At 43.1% G+C, this 25,889-nt stretch overlaps 1 protein-coding gene across 3 annotated transcripts in view; it reads left to right on the top strand.

Annotated features, from left to right (window-relative positions):
- Positions 1 to 25,889, top strand: part of ZNF385B (zinc finger protein 385B) — a 299,082-nt gene that overhangs the window by 53,429 nt on the left and 219,764 nt on the right. Inside the window, exon 1 of one of the 3 annotated variants that reach the window (XM_034786272.1) lies at positions 4,311 to 4,401. The exons of 1 other annotated variant lie outside the window; for it this stretch is intronic. Coding sequence is in view for 1 of the 2 variants with exons in the window: in XM_034786270.1 (XP_034642161.1) it covers positions 5,769 to 5,793 (25 nt within the window). In the remaining variant the exon portion in view is untranslated. Of the gene's footprint in view, positions 1 to 4,310; positions 4,402 to 5,631; positions 5,794 to 25,889 lie in introns of those variants that run through there. One more of the 3 variants, XM_034786270.1, reaches the window with a different exon arrangement.

The following is a 25,889-nucleotide window of genomic DNA, read 5'->3' as shown; positions in this document are numbered from 1 at the left end:
GGACAGCAGTGATACATGTTATATGTACTGTTGCTGGTTTTATGAATGGCTTCCTCCTACTCCACTTCATTCCCTTTTGGACAGGTAGTTACCCAGCAGTGCTGTTGCTCCCAAAAATGCTTATCAGCCTCTTGGGATATTGGGCTTGGGGGAGTCTGCTTGTGGTTTCTGCCTTGGTTGTATTAAAACTGGAAAAAATGCCTGGAAAAAGGCAAAATACCTTTTACAATGAATTAAGAACATAAGAACGGCCATACTGGGTCAATTCAGTGGTCCATCAAGCCCAGTATCCTGTCTTCTGACAGTGCCCAGTGCCCGATGCTTCAGAGGGAATGAACAGAACAGGGCAATCCCCTGTCATGCAGTCCCAGCTTCTGGCAGTTGAAGGTTTAGGGACACCTGGAGCACAGGGTTGCATCCCTGACCATCTTGGCGAATAGCCAATGATTGACCTATCTTACATGAACTTCTCTAGTTCTTTTTTGAACCCAGTTATATTTTTGGCCTTCACAACATTCCCTGGCAACAAGTTGCACAGGCTGACTGTGGGTAGTTTTTGAGGTAGCCGGAGACCTCATCCACTCTGTAGCCTCTGAGAAGTTATCTACTTGGCCTGTACAATTGCTCATATCAAGGCAGGCTTACAGTTGTGTGAAGAAGTACTTCCTTTTGTTTGTTTTAAACCTGCTGCCTGTTAAATGAATTGGGTGACCCCTGGTTTTTGTGTTATGAGAAGTGATAAATAACACTCTCTTATTCACTTTCTCCACACAATTCATGATTTTATAGACCTTCATCATATCCCCCTTTAGTTGTCTCTTTTATAAGATGAACAATCCTGGTCTTTTTAATCTCTCCTCATATGGAAGTTGTTCCATACCCCTAATAATTTTTGTTGCCCTTCTCTGTACCCATGTACATCACAGATTCTGGAAGTGCTCTTTGTGCTTTATGCCCCACCTGTTTCTGATAAATGGAATAATTTTCTTTGGGTTCTGGGCTGCTTTAGGGAGCAAATGTGAATTAATTTGCAGATTACGCTCAGTGATGCCGTTTTGCAGTCCTTGCGTAACTGAAGCCTGTGGAGTGGCCTCTCTGTGAGTTTGCTGAGGAACAGAAATTGGGTGTCTGTCTGCCACAGTATACTCCGTCAGCAGCATGGGTATGTAAGCTGTTATGCTGGCATGCACATCTATTTGCTCACAGGTTTCTATCCTGGCAGAACACTGTCACGCTGTAGGGCTAGATCCTGTAGCTGTTTGCCCAGGGGCATTCTGCACCTATGCAGCAATCCCTTTCACATTAGTGGGGCCCCATGAAGGCCCAGGGGAGCATATAGGCAGATCAAGTAGCAGGATCTAACCCTAGAACATCATTTGTGACAGTTGCAGGATCTAACACATAGTAATAAAATGTAAGAACTCTATAAAATGAAAAGTATCCTCTTAATGAATCCTGCCCATAGTTAAGATGACTCTCTGAGGCTATCAGTGAAAATTTTAAAATTACTATAAGGAAAGCTTGGAAAATTGCTCTAAAAATGTACTAGCCCAGCCACAATATCTACTCATCCATGATGATGCTGGAAGGCAATCTGGGAGGAGGTAGGTATTTAGTCTTGGCTGTAAAGAAATTACTTGTCTCTGGTGAATAGGTGAGCAGAATTTTGCCAGGTCAATACAGAAAGACTGAATAAGGGATAGACTATGCTCTGTTACAACAGCATAAATCTGGAGTGAGTAACACTATTGATTGCAGTGGAGTTACTCTCCGTTTTAATTGTGAGCAGAATCTGACCCTAAATTGGAATCTGGATATAGAGCCCCAAATCCATAGCTGTGCCAGAGCTTTGTCTCTGTCCCACTTAGGGCTATTTGCGCTGCCTTGTTGGAGATCAGAATCTGGCTCTCAGTAATCTTATTGAACTAGGCCTTGAACTCCTTTCTAGTTTTCTCTTTGAAGAAAAATGTCTGTCAGTTTATTTTAGTGAGCATTGAAAAGCATGCTAGGCACCAGACAAACAGCCCTGGCCCTGAAGAGCTTAAATGCTAATAAAGTCTGCTCTCGAGGGCAAAGTTACTCATGTGCATAAGCGTTTGCAGGACTGGAATATCCCTAAATAGAGAGATAGGAGGGAGAAGGGCAGGAGAATGGAGAACAAGGATTACAAGAACAGGAGCATGAGTTAGCACAGTTTCACTGCACACATCTTGTGTTTTTTGGGGGAAGGCGTTTTTGCTATTAGGTGCTGTGGTACCCCTAGTATAGTACATTTTCTCAATGTCAATTTTGCCTTTTTCCGTTTAGTTAGTTTTAACCCTTGCTATTTTAGTTTCAAAGCTTGCTCTGAGAGAGAGGGAGGAATGTACCAGGGGGTAGGATACAGAGCCTAGTCAATGCTACTTCTAACTCTTCTTCCTCTGCTTTGTAAAGCCCAAACCCCATGCACAATAGCTCAAAAAAAGGAGCTCCATAGGCTTTGAGTAGGGGGCATGATACTGTATGGTGGGCACTCTGTCCTAATTTCAGTGTGTGCAAGAGAGTGTTACTGGAATAGCATAGCAGAAGGGGATAGTCTGGCCTGTACATACATGATTAGTTCATATCTTTCACTAAAAGCCAAAATTAATAATTCCATTAATGTAATTTAGATGAGTATTAAATGAGGTCTAGAAGCTGTGTTCATTTCTTACTTGTAACTATTGTAGACTTTTGTCCAACCAGATCTTGTTGAGTGGAGGGCACCACTTTATTTCTGCTCCTTAAGTATCTTCAAATTTTTTTTCTGGGAAAATGAAATCTAGCCTAAATCAACGTATTTTCTAGCCATTAATTCATTAATTAATTCATTCATTCGTGTGCGTATGTATATATGATATATATTAAATATATACATTGCTGTTTTCTGTCATATCAAAACAATCAACCATTTTGAAACTAAGAAGGGATTTCACTGTATTGTTTTGGTGTACTTTCATTTATTAGCAAAACATGTTTTGTGGTGATAAAGGATTGAGGTATTATTATTTACATAACAGGTGTTAACTGAGACACTAATAGCTATGAATAATGTGTGTAATTCCTCATTCAAAGATGGAAAAGGTGTAGTGTAAATCTGCTGGTGACTATATTAGAAAATATGTGGTAGTTGAGAAACATTGCTTTTTTCCTGCTGCTTGCTGCAGCCTTCAGGTCTGTGCAAGGTAGATCCAGTGCCCAGAAAGTATACAAATACCTGGGGGAGGTCCGCTGTGGGGGAGCTATGAATCCTTCTGTATATAGTGCACATTGCCCCAGTTCCAGATATGGGCTGGTGCATAAATTGCACCTACAGGTTATCTCTTGGGATTTTTTACTTCTCCATTATTGGTTAGTTAAGGTTCATTTTTAGCAATTGGTGAAGTATTGAAACAGAGCATACAAAAATCCCCCAGAAGGAGCAGGGAGAACATCCCTTAGACTAATTAGGAATTTTAGTAGTAATTATCTATCAGCATACTCTAATTTTGTGCTTTATAGGATTGGACATGCAGTTGTTTTGGGCGCACAGATGGTACATGCCTGGCATATTTGTACATGCAAAATCATTTTGGTATGTATTTGTACATGCAAAATTGGGGACTGTAGCTGAAAGAGTTGCACAAAACATTCTTGGGGCTCTTTTTACCTTATTCACAGGCTATGTGTAGATTGAATATATTATCCATGTTGCAAATGTGGGTGTTCCTGAATTGTTCAGTAAATTCTCCCAAGTTGGAGTTATGTCTTGGTGAAGAATTTATAATTGGGCCCTCCTTTCATTAAGGAGATGTTCACTTCCTGTCCTAAATTGTGTGACATTGCAGTTTGCTGTTAAACCTAGCCACATTTCTGCATAGGGGTGCGTGACATAATCTCTGGTCAGGCTGTGGGCCCCAAACCTGCAGGGGCAGACACTTACACCTCCATAGAGACCCACTGCAGTCAGAGAAGGCTCTTCATAGGTATGAGGGTGTTCCCACACAGGTCTTATTGCAAGACAGGGTCCTCTGTTTATATATGATTGCTATGTCTGTAGAGCAGCGGTTCTCAAACTTTAGCAATTCGAAGACCCCCATTTTGATTTAAAAGTTTTTGTTGACCCCCCAAGACTGCTTCTCAGCCCCAAGCCCCGCCCCCACTCCACCCCTGCTTCATCTCTTCCCGCTCCTGTTCCACTCCTGCCCCTCCTCTTCCCTGCCTCTTTCCGCCCCTTCTCCTGAGTGCGCCCCATCCCCGCTCTTCCCCCCCCTCCCAGTGCTTCCTGCATGCCACTGAACAGCTGTTCTCTGGTGTGCAGGAGATGCTGGGAGGGAGTGGAAGGAGTTGATTAGCAGGGCCTGTGGACCCCCTGGAGTGGACCCCAGTTTGAGAAACGTTGAGGTAAAGTGTTATAGTCCTGTGGGATGAAAGGTGCTATATAAATGCAAGATGATGATGATTTTAGACAGTCATTTAGCTGTTTAAAAACACCCACTCTCCGACACTTCTGACTTAACTAAAAAAGTAAATCAATATTAACATACAGTACGTATCTTGATCTGAGATACTTTCCCTTACACCAACTGCTAATACCCTAGTATATTTAGATAATCTTGTAACTGTTTAACAGAAACTCATGTGCCTTTTTGCTTTGCAAACTTAATCTCTCCCTGATCTTCAGTTTATTCTTGTTGCAACAGTGTTGTGTATCTATATTTTGTATCTTGTACATATGCCCCTCTTACTTCTTTGTGGGAAAAGATAACCTGTATGAAGCTGATGAAAAAACAGCAAGATTTACATATTGGGAAGTCGGGGGCGAATGGGAAAATGTCCTTTAGTAAGTAATCAAAGTGAAAAAGAAAAGTGCTTTGTCATGTGTTGGCATGCACTTAGCTGTTGAATTATCTCTGAAAATATTTACTATGTTCTACTGTACAGACTATCTTAGTCTAGGCCAATACTCCATTCCCCTTCCCCCCCCTGCAAATATTTACATTACTCTTTACATTACTCTAAATATAGACGGACATATCTGTGGATATTCTTGCTCTCTTAAGCTGATTTTTGTATCCTTTACATAATTGTATAAGCGAGTGCTTCTATTCATATGCAAGAGTGTCCAGGAATGACTTTTATTTTTTTTAAATTTATTTGTATTATTTTTATTTATTTATTTCAGGCTTTTCCAATAATAAATCTCCTCTGAATACAGGCTGCTGATTCTCCTCTGTCTCCTGTTCACTGTGGAAAAGGCAGAGCTATTTTTAACATTTACAAAATTTAGATAGATGATTCTTCATTCTGTGTGGTTTTGAGAGAAATCTGTAGAGCCTTTCATAATCATATCCTTTTTATGGTTTGCTTGAATTTGATCACAGTTGCTGATTTCATGCATTGATAATGAAGGCTTAGGTTGCCTGTTTCTAAGCATAAATCCATCTCAGACTTCTACTTTGATAGTGCTCTGTGTTCAGTACGCATGAAGATATAGAACTGAAATTGCTTTGCTTTCTTTACAAATGACTCAGTGTGCTTGTCCTCCTTCCCTAAAATGTTGCCAGCGTGTAAAGGATTTTCAATGAGCAATGCAATAAGCCAGCATCTGGGAAGGTTTGAAGCTGCATTGGTATAACAGTGTACTGTCACACAGATGATCAGGGCTGGAGCCAAGTCTCTGTAGCACCGTAGATCATATTGGTCACAAACTGGAAGTTTTGTTTATCTAACTTGGTTGCTATTTAAGCTGGTTAAATAGTATTGTCATAATGTGGAGTGGACTTCCTAGTAGAGGTGAGCATGATTTTATTATTAAACTTTTCTGGTTAGCTTTGAGATATCACTATTAGATGCTTACATGTTTGGCACTATTTCTGTGGGTATGTCATTTGTATTCTAGTTATTACAGTGGAAATAGCAGATGGGATAACAAAAAGACAAGGTATATCTGATGGGGTTTTTTAATGTAAAAGTAACTCAGTAAATATGTGTTAAGCCTCCTCCTTTCTTTGCTTGCTGTTTGCAGAGGGTATCTTACCAGTAGGTGACTTCCTATGCATTTTAAATATTTCAGAACATGTCAGTGATACTATATGATTTGCTGATCATTATAGAAGTAAGCTAATTAATAGTATGATTTGTACACCACTGGTCACAAAGAAAGCTATTACTATATACATTAAATTCAATTTTGAGTCATGATATGAAGAATACATAAGAGACCAATGGTATTCATAAGATAAACTAAGAAAGTAAATGAAATAAACCGCATGCTGGAGTTGACTTCTTATATAAACCTGATATTATTAATGTTAAAAGTTATGACCTCTTATCTACAGAACAACCTCCAATAATTCATTTGCTTTGACAACTTGTTTCATGAGAGAGGTATAAAATTACTGTCACTTGTCTCTAACCATGCTTTAATTAAATTTGATATTAAGTCCAGCAAGTTATTATTTAAAAATAGGGTGCTGAAGCTACTATATGAAGTTTATATTAGTAAATCTTAAAGTTGGAAAAGATCTCACAGAGCAATAAATAGTGTGTAGCTATATAAAAAGCTTGGACCAGAAATTTTACCTATTGCAAAAGACACTAAATTTATTTAATCTGCAAATTACTTATTAAGCATCACAGTGCTGCGTCTACGTTGAAACCGGCTTTAATTATGTTCCGATCTGGTGGTATTAACTTGTTTAATACAGAAAAAGAGTTTAAAATTATTATGATGTATTCAAAATGGTATTTTGCTTGCTAAAATAATGTCTGTTTATGTAGACTACAGATTTTTTTTATGAGGAACTAACACAGCTCATGCGTCTTCCTGCTAAATTTATTTATGAGGCAGCTGTTTTATAGCTTTCAGCTCTAAAGTTATAGATAAGTGTGTATTTGTTTGACAGAAGATTCGAGAATTTCCATTTACTGCCAGTACATGTAAAGCTTGGCTAAGCAGACTGCATCAGGAGCACACCATTTGTATTAGCCAATCTGTCTTTGCAAGTCCCAGGGCCACTATCTTGCTAGAAGCCACTGTGTGCTTTTGAAAGCATGAAATTAGTTTTATACTGAGCACATGGTTTCTCATTTAGCAGTTCTTTTTATGGTAATGGTCAATTTATAGTTTGCTGCCAGGATTTCGGTGTTCTCTCAAAGCTGATAGCTTCTGCTAAGGTGTCCTTTGGAGATAAAAAAGAAAACCCAATTAGACCCTAACTAGGGGAGAATTCTCCCCATCGACCCATTTATTATTTGTATTCTTATTTCAAAGTTATTTTATAATAATACCCATCAAAATTAATTTTCCTGCCATAGCCAGTTCATGTCTTGTTACTTTGTGCATAGTTTTGTAATCAATTTGTAATAGGCTGCCTTCATGAGGGTAGCAATATTATATCCTTTTGTCTGTTTCTTAGTGTATCAGGAGCACAATATGTTGAATGTAAAATAGATGGTGCAAGGTGTGTATGTCTTTGTTGAATGTTGCTATGTAGTTCTTTAGACTCCAGACTGGAATTTTTAAATCTGATATGATTGGTGTTGGTTAAATGACAGGAATACAGGAAAATGGCTGTAAATAGTTATTCTGCCCTCGACTCACCCCAAAATGCATTTTATCCGTAACCTGGTGAAACTACTTTTTATAAATGTTTAGCTCTGGTGAGCACTTTTCCTTTGAAAGTGAAATTTTCACTATGCTAAATTATGCACTGTTTCCATAATTGCAGATACTGTCAGCTAGAGGTTAAGAAGCTAAAGATGTTGACAAATGTTGAATTTTCTTGGTACTAGGCTGCTTTTCCTTAGGTTAGTTTGGCCAGTTTATGCTGTTGATTCCTTTTGAAAGCTAGGCTCTCAGTTCTATGCCTATTTAATATAGGTCTCCCTCGGTGCTTTGGAATAAATCTTGTAATCAGATCAGCGTTTACAATACAGTATATACTTCTGTGCTGGAGTTTTCTTTCCAACTGGCAAATCCTGCCCTGCCTCTTGCACCTTGGAAGACCTGTTAGGCAGTGGAACTGCTACATTTCCTCTGTGCAGGTCGTGAAGGTAAAACATGAGGAGCTCCTTCTACACCTGTGTGGGCTGAGGAACTGGTGGAGGTACAAGCTGGTGGATGTACAAGTAAGCTGGTACACCAACTGTATGCCCCTTCTGCCCCATGGAAAAGGGAAGGGTGCAGAAGTTGTGAAGACAACTGGACACTGGGAGGAGCCACAAAACACCATTTTAATCTAGGGAAAGGATTCTGTTCATAACTGGCAGCCACAGAGCTCCCTGCACCAAACCTGTGTGTTTGGGTTGGCCCTAAGAATTGAGGCATAGATACAAACTGACACAGTTGGGTTTTATGTAGTTTTAAAAATGTGGTTGCCGTCATTTTCAGACCTTTAAATTCATTGCTCCATCATTTTCCTGTAAATGCTCAAAGCATACTAAGCAAAAAAAGGTTGGTGCTTGCATTTAGAAAAATCTGTGCTGCATATACCAGTAGCACAAGCTATTAAAAAAGAAAAAAAAGTCTCTTGTAAGTACAGTGCATTTTTCTTGCTCTGTTCTTTTTTGGACTTTTATCAAGTATTTTTATTGCTATAAAATACATGCTTGCCAAATTACAGGCAGGCTAGTTTTTTGTTCCACAACTTTACGTTGTGAATAAGCTGCTTTCAACTTCAAAGATCTTACATCCTCTTAAATGTTTAGATCACTGCATAGCTGTCCTTCTGCCAGTTCATACTGATGGGTAGTGAGAGAATCGCCTTCCAGAACACTGGTAGTGTTGGGCAAGAAGCAGTTGGTTTCCTTGTTGGGAAATTTACTGCATTGAGAGAGTACTGAAGGGTGCTATTTTTGTATGGTGGCTTGCATGACCTTTCTCTATGAAAATATTAATTTTTAATCATTATCCTTTAGGAAAACCGTGTATTGATATATAGAACCTCTGAGGATTGAGAGAAAACTTTTGGATAAGCAACACCCCATTCTGGGCTTATCTATAAGAATCCCTGTAGGATACAAGGACACTGTAAGTGAGAAAGGAAAAGTAATTTTGGGGAAGTGGTGTGGGGTTTATAAAGAATCGCATTCTGCACCCTCTCTGCAGGCTGGAGAAACCCCTGGGAGGAGCTAGGTGGTTAGAAGTCTCTCCTGGAAGGTTAGGCCAAGTCTTGGGCTAGCCCCTGAAAAAGGATCTTGGTGCTCAAGAAGTCCAGTTTTAAAGAGTGGTTGAGGTCCTGGAATATGAAGCAGTTGAAGTAGCCTAGGTCCAGATGGCTTAGCACCTCAAAAATAAGGAATGAGAGCTTAAACTTGACATTGTATTCACTGGGAGACAGCTGAGAAAGTGGAGTGTGAGGCTGATGTCCTCAGCAGTTGGTAACTGAGCACAGCAGCTGGATTGTGTACCAGTTTCAATTTTCTCAGGGTTGATGGTTTCAAGTCCAGTTAGATTGCATTCCTATAATTAAGAGAAACACATATCTTTGTGACTTATCAGTCATGTCATCATTAGCAAGGATGGGATTCAGTCTTCCAGTCAGTGATGATGGAAGAATGTTTCTTGTGAATTCTGCTATGTGAGAACTTTGCATCAGGAGGGTCCAGAAGAATTCATAGAATCAGAGAAGAGTAGGATTGGAAGAGACCTCAGGAGATTATCTAGGCAGGAGTAGGCAACCTATGGCACGTGTGCTGAAGGCGGCACGCAAGTTGATTTTCAGTGGCACTCACACTGCCCAGGTCCTGGCCACCGGTCCAGAGGGCTCTGCATTTTAATTTAATTTTAAATGAAGCTTCTTAAACATTTTAAAAACCTTATTTACTTTACATACAACAGTAGTTCAGTTATATATTATAGACTTATAGAAAGAGACCTTCTAAAAAGGTTAAAATGTATTACTGGCACGCAAAACCTTAAATTAGAGTGAATAAATGAAGACTCAGCACACCACTTTTGAAAGGTTGCCGATCCCCGATCTAGGCCAACCCCCTGCTCAAATAAAGACCAACCCCAACTAAATCATCCTAGCCAGGGCTTTGTCAAGCTGGGCCTTAAAAACCTCCAAGGATGGAGATTCCACCACCTCCCTAGGTAACCATTCCAGTGCCTCACCACCCTCCTAGTGAAATAGTTTTCCTAATATCTAACCTAGACCTCCCCCACTGCAACTTGAGACCATTGCTTCTTCTGTCAGCTGCCACCACTAAGAACAGCCTAGCTCCATCCTCTTTGGAACCCTCCTTCAGGTAGTTGAAGGCTGCTATCAAATCCCCCTCACTCTTCTCTTCTGGAGACTAAACAAGCCCAGTTCCCTCAGCCTCTCCTCGTAAGTCATGTACCCCAGCCCCCAATCGTTTTTGTTGCCCTCCTCTGGACTCTTTCCAATTTGTCCACATCCTTTCTGTAGTGTGGGGCCCAAAACGGGACACAATACTTCAGATGTGGCCTCACCAGTGCAGAATAGAGGGGAATAATCACTTCCCTCAATCTGCTGGCAACGCTCCTACTAATGCAGCCCAATATGCTGTTGGCCTTCTTGGCAACAAGGGTATACTGTTGACTCATATCCAGCTTCTCGTCCACTGTAATCCCCAGGTCCTTTTCTGGAGAACTGCCGCTTAGCCTGTCGGTCCACAGCCTGTAGCAGTGCATGGGATTCTTCCGTCCTAAGTGCAGGACTCTGCATTTGTCCTTGTTGAACGTCCTCAGATTTCTTTTGGCCCAGTCCTCCAATTTGTCCAGGTCACTCTGGACTCTATCCCTACGCTCTACTGTATCTCCCTGCAGCTTAGTGTCATCCGAGAACTTGCTGAGTGTGTAATCCATCCCATCATCCAGATCATTAATGAAGATGTTGAACAAAACTGGCCCCAGGACCAACCTCTGGGGCACTCCGCTTGATGCCAGCTGCCAACTAGACATCGAGCCATTGATCGCTACCCATTGAGCCGGATGATCTAACCAGCTTTCTATCCACCTTATAGTCCATTCATCCAATTCCTAAATTGTTGACTGGCTTTTTCAGATGAAAGCAAACTGTAGCTGTAAGCTCTGTACGGTGCCTCCCTCTGCCTACAGGCATAACATCTGTCTTGCTAGTATTTATCTTCCACCAGCTCTTTCTTATCTATGTGCAGATTTTAGCCAGATGTTAGAAAAGCTGGGTGACAGACAGTACTGTTCTTTGCATTTGTAAATCCAAATTCTTAGAGTGCTTGCTCATGTCCATTCCTTGCTAGGTGTGTGGGTGCCGTGTGCACAGTTGCTGGATATTTTTCCCTCATTGATAGCCGTAGGGCTGGTTCTAGTGCCCTTTGAAGTTGTGTGCACATGCACTAGTATAAAGCGCACCACTGGCCCTGCACCTTCTCAGTTCCTTCTTATCGTTTGTGATGGTTGCTGGAACGATCCTTCTTGCTGTGGCAAGGTTTCTTTCCCAGTGGTTGGACTTTCTCTGTTCAGATTATGTATAATTATCACAGTTAGTGCATGCAGTTCTTAGAGTTAGTGTATACAGCAGTGTTAATAGTTGTCCTTGTTGTTGGGACTTTTTTGCTCTAGGGGCTGCGCATGCCATGGTCCCCAGGCTTCAAGCCGTGCACATCTTGCGGCAAGCCGATGCCAGTTAGTAACCTGCACACTAGCTGTTTAAAGTGTCTGGGGGAGTCTCACATCAAAGAGAAGTGCCAGATCCGCAGGGACTTCAAACCTGGCACCAGAAAGGACAGAGACATTAATCTGAAGGCCATTCTCATGCAGGCAGCCCTCAGACCCGTCTCAGAGCCAAGCCACTCTGAATTGGTGCTGAGTACTTCAGCATCGGTGCGGAGCAGTCCTACAGAACCATGTTCTTCCTGGCACCGGTCTCCATCCCTGGTGCCAAGGAAGAAACATAAGAAACAGTGCACCGAGAGAGGGCGTTCTCCAGTACGGAAGAGAGACAAGCAGGGACAAGCCACTTATCCTCCCCCGAGCCACTGATGGCACCGCAGACTCTGTCTAGAGTGCTGAGTCTAGTACAGGACCACCACCAACTCCCAGGAGCAGCCGTGGGGTCAGGCTTTTGCTGACCCTTCGACACGGGAGGTCTTTCTGGTGGTGAAGGACCTGCTGTCCCTCCTGATCCCACTGACTCTTCAAGGACCTCCACCAGCCAAGGTTACTGGGGATAGAAGGGAAGAAGGTCTGGCAAGCTCCTTCCCAGTATAGATCACTGCGACACCGTCCTAAGGCAAGCCCTCCATACTACTGATGCATTGGTCACTATTCTGACACTGTCTCCTGGCACTACCTGGTGGTGGAAGTAGCTACTGCACTGCCATGGTCTCCAAGGGAAGAGTCCTCTTTGGGATCCGAAGGGGAATCCTTCACTCCGTCCAAGACCTACATGCCTCTGGACTTTGGTACTGACCCTCCCGCCAGCACCTGGCCACTGGTTGATGCAGTGGCAATATTGAAACCCTTGGTTCCCCTGGTACTGGGGCTCCCTTTCCATTGCTCATACTCGATGTCATAAAGGCAGGCTACCACCTCTTCCTATCCAGCACCAGACTCTGACTCCGGCACTGACCCTGGTGCTAACATCTAGGAAGTGGTCATAATTGACATGATGGAAGAGCCTCTCCTCCTCATCCCCAGATGAGGCGGTTGCAGGCCCTAGTACTCTGCTCCCTTAAGATGACTTCAAGGTTCACCAGGACCTCCTGAAAAAGGTCATGGTAAACTTGGGCCTGGAGGTGGAGGAGCTTATGGAATCGGCGCACAGCCTGAGCAATATCCTGGCTGCAGCTACTTCCTCCAAAGTGGTCTTGCCCATAAACAAAGCAGTACTGGGTCCCATTAAGACACTCTGACAGACTATTTCTTCTCTGTTCCCCACATCAAAGAGGCTAGAGAAGAAATACTATGTCCTAGTAAGCAGGTTCAAATACCTTTACTCGCAACCCTCTTCCCCTGGGATCCCTGGTATTGTCAGAGGCAAATGAACAGGACAGACAGGGGTAGTCGAGTGCTATCCGTCTAAAATAAAGAAGCAAAGAGACTGGACCTGTTTGGATGCAAGGTTTATTCTACGGGCAGTTTCCAACGAGGTATCTCCAACCAGCAGGCTTTGCTGGGAAGGTCAGATTTTAATCTGTGGGACTAATCCAAATTTAAAGACTCCCTTCCTCAGGAATCGAGGTAGGAATTCACGGCCATCCTAGAGGAAGGCAAGATTGTGGCCAGGAACTTCCTTCAGGCAGCTTTGGGTGCGGCTGACTCGGCAGCCAGGATTATAGCATCGGCTGTCAACATGAGGCACAATTCATGGCTCAAATCTTCTAACCTCCTTCACCAGGTTTAGCAGCCTGTCCAGGAAATTCCCTTTGAAGGCATCCTGGACCTGCATCGCCTCAACAAATATCTCAAGAAACTGAGGTTCCGCATGGTCTCCATGGCTTCCATCATTCCCTCCCTGGATCCAGGAGACCGGTATGCCACCCTCAACATAAAGGACATTTTATTTCCCAATCTCTATTTTTCGGAGTTGCAGAAGATTTCTCAAGTTGTAGTTGATCAGTGCCACTACCAATTCACCACTCTTCCCTTTGGCCGATTGGCAGTCCCACAAGTGTTCATGAATTGTATGGTAGTAGTAGACTTCCTCCGGTGTTGAGGTGTGCAAGTCTACCTGTACTCAATGACTGGCTGACCAAAGGTCAGTCGCAGACTCAGATGCAGCGTAGCATCAGTATAATACGAGCTGCCTTCCAGACGCTGGGTCGGTTGATAAACGAGCAGAAGTCAACCCTGGTCCCAGTTCAGAGACTAGAGTTCATTGGGGCAGTGCTCGATTTGACCCAGGCTAAAGCCTCCCTACCAGAAGCCTGATTCTGATCTATGTCAGACATGATATCCAAGGTCATGGTCCACCCAATAACGATTGCTTGGGTCTCCCTCAAACTATTGAGTCACATGGCGGAATGTACCTGCATGGTGTGGTACACAAGGCTATGCTTCAGACCCCTACAGATGTGGCTGGTGTCAGTCTAATCCCCGAGAAGACACCACCTGGACTCATTACCCTTTACTCTCAATCCCTCCTCCAGTTCTAGCTTCACTGACCTGGTAGGAGAGACCCAAGATCCATAATGGAGGGGGTACCATTTGCTGCCTCTCAACCATCAATAATCCTAGTCTTGGATGTGTCAAACCTGGGGTGGGAAGCCTACCTCAGCAGTTTAAGGCCCTCTGGTCCCAGGAAGAACTCTCCCTGAATTTAAATGTCAGGGAACTCAAGGCGGTATACTTGGCTTGCTATGTGTTCCTTCCATAGATCTTGGGCAAAGTGGTGCAGGTCCTGACAAACAACACTGCATCAATATTTGACATCAACGAGCAGGGAGGGGCTCGATCTTCAGCCCTGTGCCAGGAGGCCCTCTGGCTTTGGGTCTTCTCTGTGAATCATGCCATTCATCTCAAGGTGTCACATCTCTCAGGAGGCCAAAATGCACTGGCAGACTTCCTCCGCAGATCCTTTTCTTCTCACCCTGAGGTTATCAATGTAATCTTTCAGAGGTGGGGGCCTCCCCGTGTGGACCTGTTTGCCATTAGACAGAACAGGAAATGCCATCAGTTGTGTTCACTTCTTTGGCACAGCATTGGCTCCCTCTCCGATGCCCTTCTGCTCTCTTGGGTAGACCACTTATTGTACGCCTTCCCACCAATCCCCTTAGTTCACAAAGACCTCCTAAAAATCAAATGGGACAAGGCAAACGTTATCCTGATAGCACTGGTGTGGCCATGCCAGAATTGGTTCGGTACGCTTTTGGATCTCTCAGTGGCAGCTCCACTCAAGCTCCCAATCTGCCTAGACTTGATTTCACAAGGCCATGGCCGGTTGCTTCACCTGAACCTTGTCTTCCTGCACCTGATTGCAAGGTTGCTGCATGGCTGAACCCTGAAGAGCAGGCCTGCTTGGATTAGGTTTGACAGGTCTTGCTATGTGGTAGAAAGCCTTCCACCAGGGCTACCTACCTGACCAAGTGGAAATGTTTCACTTGTTGGGCCTCCTAACAGAATCTCTCTCCATCCCAATCTTTGCTGAAGTCTATCTTGGATAATTTGTTTTACTGAAAGCATCAAGATCTGGCTCTCTCGTCTATTAAGGTTCACTTGGCAGTCATTTCAGCCTTCCATCCGCCAGTGAATGGCAGATCAGTGTTCTCCCACGAGATGACAATCCGATTTCTCAAGGAGCTGGAAAGACGCTCTACTCTCAGGTTCAGAAACCAGTCCACCCATGGGACCTGAATCTGGTCCTGTCGAAGCTCCCAGGGCCTCCCTTCGAGCTATTGGCATCCTATTCCCTACAGCTTCCCTCCTGGAAGGTCGCCTTCCTAGTGGCGATTACCTCAGCCAGAAGGGTCTCTGAGATCAAAGCCCTGATGTCAAACCCCCTTATACGGTGTTCTTCATCAAGAATGATGTCCAGTTGCACCCCCATCCAGCCTTCCTAGCAAAGGTGGTGTAGCAGTTCCACAACAACCAGGATATTTTTCTGCCTGTCTCCTTTCCAAAAGCTCACGAGACCACTGAGGAACATTGGCTTCAGACATTGGATGTTAGGTGGGACCTCGTCTCTTATATTGAGAGAACTAAGCCCTTCTGCAAGACCACATAACTCTTTGTAGCAGTAGCAAAAAGGATGAGAGGGCTACCTGTCATATCCCAATGAATCTCGTCCTGGATAATTGCCTGTATATGAGCTTGCTATGAGCAGGCGAAGGTTCTGCCTCTGACCATCATGACCTCTCATTCCACAAGAACCCAGGCTTCATCAGCAACGTTCCTCACACAGGTATCAATCCAGGACATCTGCAGAGCTGCAACCTGGTCATCAATTCATACCTTTGCTTCCCACTACACCATCACCCAACAGGCCCGTGAGGATGCCAGTTTTTGGAGAGCAGTGTTGCAGTCAGTACGTCCATGAACTCCAAGCCTTCCTCCGGGGGTATTGCTTGTGAGTCACCTAGCATGGAATGGATATAAGCAAGCACTCAAAGAGGGGGAAAAATGGTTACTAACCTTTTGTAACTGTTCTTCGAGATGTGTTGCTCATGTCCATTCCCTGATCAGCCCTCCTACCTTTCTGCCAGAATTACGGGCAAGAAGGAACTGGTAGGGCGTGGAGCCGGTGGTGCCCTTTATACAGGCTCATGTGTGTGTGACTCCAGAGGGCGCTAGAGCTGGCCCAACGGACACCAGTGAGGGAAAAATCTCTGGCAATTGTGCACCCGGCACGCACACACCTAGTATGGAATGGACATGAGCAACATATCTCTTAGAACAACAGTTATGAAAGGTTAGTAACAGGGTTTTTTTTACATGAACAAAAATGAGGAGGTTGAAAAATGTTTATATTTTTACAAGTTGAGTAGAGGCACCTTTTACGATGTATGTTAGGTAAAACTTTAAGTGAAATCCCTATCTGAACTTCATTTATGACCTAGATGGTAAGCTCTTCAGGGCAGAGGTAGTCTTATTTGTTACTTGTTTGGACAATCCTACCACAGCAGAACTCTGATCCTTGACTGGAGCCTGTATTTGCTATTGTAATACAAAAATTATTTATATCTTTCAGTTCCCTTTCAGGAATACTATAGGTTGTGCAGTTGTGACACACTCATCAAGCTAATAAGTAAAACAGTGTCCCTGATTCTGGACTCAATTACACTGAAAATCCAGAGTAAGTTCTTTGAATTATGTTGGTGGAATTGAGACGTGGCCCTGTGTTTTCAGTTTTGTGCAGGAAAATTTTTGTTGAAAGGATTCCACCACCCCAATGTTTTTACTTTTGGAACTCAGTAAGTGGTCTGTAAATTGTCCTGTAATACAGGCCCAGTGGTGCCTGCCTCTAGTAGTCTCTATTAATCCCTAAAATAAGTAATGTATCATTTAGAACTAAGGCCATGCCTTCCAGCTCCCCCCACCTCCCCGCAAAAAACTCCTCCTCTTTTTGTTTGGAGACCTTCATGTTAGGAAACAGTTTTATCAGGATATTTTTAAATTACTTTCAAGACACGCGAGCTCAAAACTGGGTTATGGATTTTCACCAATGTGCATGAATAGTGTGTGTGTGTGTGTGTGCATTCTCAATTCAGAGTTAACCTGATATGATTGCAGTGACAAGATGATAAAATATGTTTTGATTCATTGTGTAAAGGTATAAATCCATAGTTTAGGAATGACCATTTAAATCTAAGCAAAAGTAAAGACTTTATCAGTGGAGCACAATTAAATACAGTAGTAGAGCATGGAGAAAATAGAGGTGAGGTAGGCTTCCAGGCGTTAATGTGGCACATGTGGGTAAAGTCAAAGAAATCACTTCAATGAAAAGCAGGCTTGGTGGAAAGAGTTAATATTTATTGTTCGAAATAGCAGTCAGTGTACAGTGGCCAGCTTTGCTAGTGGTGTTTCATAGCCTGATAATGAGGCTCTATTAATGAGCAAGGGTGTTTTGAGGTAATTACTTTGGTTACAATTTTCAGTCACCTAGGAGCCTGAGTCCCATTGACTTTAATGAGATTTGGTTCCTAAATGCCTAAGTTGCTTTTGAACCACTAAGGCCCTTTTTAAAACTTCATTCTGCAGGGTAAAATTTTACCTTGGAACGAAGGTCAGCCGAAGGCACAGTTAGTACAGAAGCATCCATAAGTTGTTCTTATTAGAGAGAGAGAGAACTTAAAACTAACATTTCTGTCTGAAAATTAACTACTGTGGTTATGGAACTTTAAGCATTATTGACTGGACAAGTTAGTAGGGAATATTTTCTCAAATTTTTTCAGTTTATTTACTTAGTTCATGTGACAACACTTGGTCTACTCATTTTCACTTTAGTTACTCCATAATGTAGTTGGTTTCTTCCCTACAGAAAAGCCCCTTATCAGTTAGGGATCAGGAAAACATTTATCTTTAAGGAATTAAAAAATCAGAACATATTATTAAGAGGCTGTCATTAAAAGGTATTTTGTTTTATTAGCTTTTTAAAAACAATCCGGTTGACATTGCCCTTAATTGTATAAAAAGTCCGTATTTTGGCATCATTAAGGTAATTGCATGGTTACTATGTAGCTAGTGCTGGATACTATTATAACTTCTAGAGCTAGTAAGTAGTAAAACTAAAAACCCTTAGTCACAAACATCTTCATGAATGGAAGTACCTAGCTTGGTTTGTTATCCTTTGAGGGTGCATATTATTGCTTCATGAATTTTTGGATGACTACCATCTATTTTGTAACAATGTTCATGCATTGAAAAAGTCCCATCGATTTTTGCACAAATGATCATCCCAGTGACTTATAGTAGAAGCGTGTGTATGTATTTAAAACATTAAAATAATGAATAGTATGTGTTCTTAGGTGATGGGCCACACACCACAAATTAATGATAGATAGATGAAGTGAGCAAAGTACAATCTGAAAAGAAGTAGTATGAAAATAGATAATCACCTTGGAACAGGGTAAGACAAAACCTTGCATGGTCATCCAGTGTTAGGCCTTTGGGCAATTTCCCTAAAATACTCAGTGTAGTTGTAGCCAAAGTCAACCAGTGACTTCACAGAACCAGTGTCAGGTAAACCGCATCTTCTTCTGGGAAAATGGTTGATCCGCTTTGGACTTTAGTGCTCAGGCATAGGGATTATGCACAGGAGATTCTGAACTTTTACCTAGTACCCTAAGTGCTGGAACTAAGGGTGCTGGAGGTGCTGCAGCAGCCCCTGGCTTGAAGTGGTTTCCATTATATACAGGGTTTATGGTTTGGTTCAATGGCTCTCAGCATCCCCACTATAAAAATTGTTCCAGCACCCCTGCCTACTTCTGTTGGTTGCTTTGTTTTTATAGTGAAATACTAGATGGTGACTCAGTATAATAAACCTCAGATTTTTATTTCTCGTATGTCTGATGTATCTGGCACACAGATCAATGTTTTAGCTGCATGGGACCTTTTATACTTTAAATGTCTGCTTTATACTGAGCATTTGTATTGTAAATATTTTATTATAATTCAAAATATTTAGTTTAAGTGCTTTATAAGCAGTACAATTTTTGGTGTCAAGTATGACTTAGCTTTATTATGATTCCCTACTCTTTCAAGAAAAACTTTCAGCCACCTTTATTGAAAGGCCATGTTCCTTAAAAGAGAAGCTTTTGTCAGTCCCTTGAGTTGCTTAATTCAAGTTTCTCTGTCTAGTGATCTTGTATAAACAAGAAATACATTTGTGAGATTGTAAATTGATTGAAGGCCAGCTTCACCATAAAAGTCCATGGACTTAACTTGAAGTTGAGTTTATGGATTTTACCACACTTAATATGTCCAACATCATAATGGCGACAGCTCTATCTTTCTGCTCTCACACTGCTTTATTGGATAATGATTCAGTCTGTTGCACTTTATTCCCCTGAGTGTCTTCTCCAGCAAAAAAGGCCATGTTTATAGCAAGATGCTCTTGTTTGTGGTTAAAACCTGAGCACGTGCTGGAATGACCCATTTATTTTCTGCTTTAGACAGAACACACTTCATTTTCCATCTTTTGGGGTCCATTCCTGCTGCCTGTATTGAGAAATGCTCCCATTAAAGTTAGCCAGACTTAAAGTCCATGCACAATTTGAGGAAATCAGACTATATTTTCATTTGCCTTACGCTTTATTGCCATTATAATCTCATATAAGAACCCTGGAAGATGGTGACTTTCAGATGGAAAAGTAAGATGACAGTGAAAGTACTGTCAGAATTACTTGAAGGCCTGACTTACATCAGTATAAGCAAAAACATTCAGAATTAGTGGGACTGTCAGGTCAATTTAAGCACCACATTTAGGAATAAAATGTGTAGGATGGTTTTAAAAAAATCCCATATAACATTATCACTTATTAAATTTTACAAGATTTTTTTTCATAGGGGTGAGGGAAGTGAACAGAGGCAGTAAGGTGTCAGTATCAGAGCCAGGACTGGAATTCGGGAGTTCCTGCCTGCTAGTTCTGTGCACAGACTGATAGAGTACACCCTTTGCCAGTGGGTGAACTTATATTTGGGTCTGCAATTCCAATCCATAATGAGATGAGAATGAAAATGCAGCTTTAACTCTGCCTTGGTTCTGTAGCATTAGTACAGAGCCAGAATGTTAATTGAACATATTCTTTTCACTTATTAAGATCAAAATCTCATTTCACTTTGTATTCCAACATACAGATTGAATAAGGGTTACCTGAATTCATTATGGCTTGCTGGTTGCTGATTAACTGTGAGTTTTTCCAGGAGTTTAATCTAATCCATCTCTCTAAGGGTTGGCCTGGTGTGGTAGTGCTCTTCCTTCCCAGAACCAGCAGGGACTGAGTGCAGTGAAGGCAACAAATTCAGCCCCTGTGGGGAAATGCATGCCTCACTTACTCAACAGCAATCCCTCCAGCTGTTAATGAACAGCACTAACTGTTTCCAAAAGATTTCAGAAGAATGAAAGTTTGAAGAACATGGTGCCTGAAAACACATGTGAAGGGGAATATACCTAAAATGTAGGTGACAAAACAGTACATTTTTTTTTGAATGCTGAAATGCTCTGCATTTTTTTGAATGCTCAAAAAGCTGTAGTCCAGAATCTGTACATGATTTTACTACAGGGTATTAGAAACCAACTGATGCTTCAATTAGTAATTGAACAGCAGTAAACGGTGATTGTCCACAGGAAAGTGATTCCTTACTGTACATTTCATATTAAGTACCCTGGAATTCTTCTTCGAGAGATGTCCCTGTGGGTGCTCCACTCCATGTGATGATGTGTCCCTGTGCATTTGCTTGGCGAGTGTTGCAGCAGTGCCCATACGGGTTGCGCACGCGCGGTGCCTGCCTCACATGTGGTTGGCTCTTGAAATGTTGCGTGCACAACCTGGAGCCCTCTGTTCCTTCTCAACCGTCCCCGGCCTGAGACAGAGCTCAGCAGTCCCGCTGAAAAACTTTTCATTTTTTCAGGTAAGTCTTAGGTAGTTAGACACTTTAGTGTTCTTAGATGGTTTTGGTTTCCGTTTTGCTTTTGCCCCTATTTAAAAAAAAAAAGAAAGAAAATTCTCCTGGTTCACAGGGTTTTAAAAGATGCTTGACCTGCAGAGAGGCGATGTCAGTCTCTGACAGGCACATTTAATGTGTCTGGCAGAATCTCATGTTCCCCAGAACTGTGCCCATTGCTCTAAATTGAAGGCTAGGGCATGAAGAGATAGGGACTGATGCTGAAACTTATCTTAATGGAGAAGTCATTGAGACCAGCCTCTGACCTGGGACAAGAAGGACCTTCGCGACAAAGGTCTCCAGTCTTTTCACCACCGAGGTCCCCAAAATCTAAAACATTGGTAAAAGAATGACCAGCTTCCCTACCTGAAAGAGAGCAGACCAGAAAAAAATGGTGACCTTATAGATTCATAGATTATAGGACTGGAAGGGACCTCGAGAGGTCATCGAGTCCAGTCCCCTGCCCGCATGGCAGGACCAAATACTGTCTAGACCATCCCTGATAGACATTTATCTAACCTACTCTTAAATATCTCCAGAGACGGAGATTCCACAACCTCCCTAGGCAATTTGTTCCAGTGTTTAACCACCCTGACAGTTAGGAACTTTTTCCTAATGTCCAACCTAGACCTCCCTTGCTGCAGTTTAAACCCATTGTTTCTGGTTCTATCCTTAGAGGCTAAGGTGAACAAGTTCTCTCCCTCCTCCTTATGACACCCTTTTAGATACCTGAAAACTGCTATCATGTCCCCTCTCAGTCTTCTCTTTTCCAAACTAAACAAACCCAATTCTTTCAGCCTTCCTTCATAGGTCATGTTCTCAAGACCTTTAATCATTCTTGTTGCTCTTCTTTGGACCCTTTCCAATTTCTCCACATCTTTTTTAAAATGCGGCGCCCAGAACTGGACACAATACTCCAGCTGAGGCCTAACCAGAGCAGAGTAGAGCGGAAGAATGACTTCTCGTGTCTTGCTCACAACACACCTGTTAATGCATCCCAGAATCATGTTTGCTTTTTTTGCAACAGCATCACACTGTTGACTCATATTTAGCTTGTGGTCCACTATAACCCCTAGATCCCTTTCTGCCGTACTCCTTCCTAGACAGTCTTTTCCCATTCTGTATGTGTGAAATTGATTTTTCCTTCCTAAGTGGAGCACTTTGCATTTGTCTTTGTTAAACTTCATCCTGTTTACCTCAGCCCATTTCTCCAATTTGTCCAGATCATTTTGAATTATGACCCTGTCCTCCAAAGTAGTTGCAATCCCTCCCAGTTTGGTATCATCCGCAAACTTAATAAGCGTACTTTCTATGCCAATATCTAAGTCGTTGATGAAGATATTGAACAGAGCCGGTCCCAAAACAGACCCCTGCGGAACCCCACTCGTTACGCCTTTCCAGCAGGATTGGGAACCATTAATAACAACTCTCTGAGTACGGTTATCCAGCCAGTTATGCACCCACCTTATAGTAGCCCCATCTAATTTGTATTTGCCTAGTTTATCGATAAGAATATCATGCGAGACCGTATCAAATGCCTTACTAAAGTCTAGGTATACCACATCCACCGCTTCACCCTTATCCACAAGGCTCGTTATCCTATCAAAGAAAGCTATCAGATTGGTTTGACATGATTTGTTCTTCACAAATCCATGCTGGCTGTTCCCTATCACCTTACCACCTTCCAAGTGTTTGCAGATGATTTCCTTAATTACTTGCTCCATTATCTTCCCTGGCACAGAAGTTAAACTAACTGGTCTGTAGTTACCTGGGTTGTTTTTATTTCCCTTTTTATAGATGGGCACTATATTTGCCCTTTTCCAGTCTTCTGGAATCTCTCCCGTCTCCCATGACTTTCCAAAGATAATAGCTAGAGGCTCAGATACCTCCTCTATTAGCTCCTTGAGTATTCTAGGATGCATTTCATCAGGCCCGGGTGACTTGCAGGCATCTAACTTTTCTAAGTGATTTTTAACTTGTTCTTTTTTTATTTTATCTGCTAAACCTACCCCCTTCCCGTTAGCATTCCCTATGTTAGGCATTCCTTCAGACTTCTCGGTGAAGACCGAAACAAAGAAGTCATTAAGCATCTCTGCCATTTCCAAGTTTCCTGTTACTGTTTCTCCCTCTTCACTAAGCAGTGGGCCTACCCTGTCTTTGGTCTTCCTCTTGCTTCTAATGTATTGATAAAAAGTCTTCTTGTTTCCTTTTATTCCCGTAGCTAGTTTGAGCTCATTTTGTGCCTTTGCCTTTCTAATCTTGCCCCTGCATTCCTGTGTTGTTTGCCTATATTCATCCTTTGTAATCTGTCCTAGTTTCCATTTTTTATATGACTCCTTTTTATTTTTTAGATCGTGCAAGATCTTGTGGTTAAGCCAAGGTGGTCTTTTGCCACATTTTCTATCTTTCCTAACCAGCGGAATAGCTTGCTTTTGGGCCCTTAATAGTGTCCCTTTGAAAAACTGCCAACTCTCCTCAGTTGTTTTTCCCCTCAGTCTTGATTCCCATGGGACCTTACCCATCAGCTCTCTGAGCTTCCCAAAATCTGCCTTCCTGAAATCCATTGTCTCTATTTTGCTGTTCTCCCTTCTACCCTTCCTTAGAATTGCAAACTCTATGATTTCATGATCACTTTCACCCGGGCTGCCTTCTACTTTCACATTCTCAACGAGTTCCTCCCTATTTGTTAAAATCAAGTCTAGAACAGCTTCCCCCATAGTAGCTTTTTCAACCTTCTGAAATAAAAAGTTGTCTCCAATGCAGTCCAAGAATTTGTTGGATAGTCTGTGCCCCGCTGTGTTATTTTCCCAACATATATCCGGATAGTTGAAGTCCCCCATCACCACCAAATCTTGGGCTTTGGATGATTTTGTTAGTTGCTTGAAAAAAGCCTCTTCCACCTGGTTAGGTGGCCTGTAGTAGACTCCTAGCATGACATCTCCCTTGTTTTTTGCCCCTTTAAGCCTAACCCAGAGACTCTCAACACTTCCGTCTCCTATGTCCATCTCTACCTCAGTCCAAGTGTGTACATTTTTAATATATAAGGCAACACCTCCTCCCTTTTTCCCCTGTCTATCCTTCCTGAGCAAGCTGTACCCATCCACACCAACATTCCAATCATGTGTATTATCCCACCAAGTTTCAGTGATGCCAACAATGTCATAGTTGTATTTATTTATTAGCACTTCCAGTTCTTCCTGCTTATTCCCCATACTTCTCGCATTTGTATATAGGCATCTAAGATACTGGTTTGATCTTTCCTCCCAGTTTTGTCCTGACTCTCCTTTCTCTCTGCCAATATAGCCCACACTCCCTCTCGTTTCCGACCCATCTCCCCGGTCTCCATGTTCCCCACTTACCTGTGGGCTTTGCTCACCTGTCCCCGTCGAACCTAGTTTAAAGCCCTCCTCACTAGGTTAGCCAGTCTGTGTCCGAATAGGGTCTTTCCTCTCCTCGAAAGGTGAACGCCATCTCTGCCTAGCAGTCCTTCCTCGAATAGCATCCCGTGGTCTAGGAAGACAAAGCCCTCCTGGCGACACCATCTTCGCAGCCAGGCATTCACCTCCATGATGCATCTGTCTCTGCCCGGGCCCCTACCTTTGACAGGAAGAATTGAAGAGAATACCACCTGCGCTCCAAACTCCTTCACCCGTACTCCCAGAGCCCTGTAGTCACTCTTGATCCGCTCAGTGTCACACCGCGCAGTATCATTTGTGCCCACATGGATGAGTAGCATGGGGTAGTAGTCAGAGGGCTGGATAATCCTCGACAATGCCTCCGTAACGTCTCGGATACGGGCCCCCGGCAGGCAGCATACCTCCCGAGATGAGATGTCAGGGCGACAGATGGGCGCCTCCGTCCCCCTCAGCAGAGAGTCTCCGACCACCACTACCCTACGTTTCCTATTCGCAGTGGTGGCAGCAGACTTTCCAGCCTTAGGGGTACGAGGCTTCTCCTCCTTTACTGTAGGGAGTGATTCCTTCTTTCCTGTGTCAAGAAGAGCATAACGGTTACCTATAACCACGGCAGGAGGGTTCGGAGCAAGGGTGGAGCACTGCCTGCTGCCAGAAGTAACCAGCTGCCAGTGTCCACCCTGAGCCATCTCCTCCTCCACCAGTGGTGTATCAGCAGTCCTGTGTACTGGGACAGCTACCTCAGCTGTCTCCACATGGACACTGTCGAGGAATTGCTCATGGATACGGATGCTCCTCAACCTAGCCACCTCCTCCTGTAGCTCTCCCACCTGCTGCCTGAGAGATTCCACCAGCAGGCACCTCTCACATTGGATGGTCCCCCCAGCCTGGATATCAGTAAGTGGAAATTGCAAGTTACAGTCTTTGCAAAACCACACCAGGATCTGGGTAGAGGCATCCATGCTCAGGCGCTCTGTCTGGCTACAGGCACAGGTGGAGGAGACAGTAGCAGTGCTGGCACAGGTGTTGCGGGTCTTCCTAACCATCGTAAGCCTCCCTCTGTCAAACTCCCGTCTGCAGCCCCCTGTCAGCTGAAAGGGTTGTTTAAGCGAAAAGTTATGAATGTAGTTGCTTTATAGGTATTAAGGGGAATCAAGAGAAAACAGATGGAACCGGCAAGGGACCCTCGCCCCCTTCCTGCTCCCCTTCCAAACTCCCTTGCGAAACTCCCTGTTAGCAGCCCCTGTTCGCAAAGCTAGATCTAGACCTGCTAGATCGCTCTCAGCAGTGCTGACTGCACTGAGACTGGGCACCTCCGATGCTCCGGACACCTCTGGCACTGTCTGTGTGGTAGCTGGCACCCACCACTCCGGTGCCAACGCTAATGCATCTAAGCTGCCCATCTCCACCATGGCACCGTTAGCACCTCC

The sequence above is a fragment of the Trachemys scripta genome, chromosome 11, assembly GCF_013100865.1.
Source record: "Trachemys scripta elegans isolate TJP31775 chromosome 11, CAS_Tse_1.0, whole genome shotgun sequence".
Lineage (NCBI taxonomy): Eukaryota > Metazoa > Chordata > Testudines > Emydidae > Trachemys > Trachemys scripta.
This window is presented reverse-complemented; position numbering and strand designations above follow the sequence as displayed.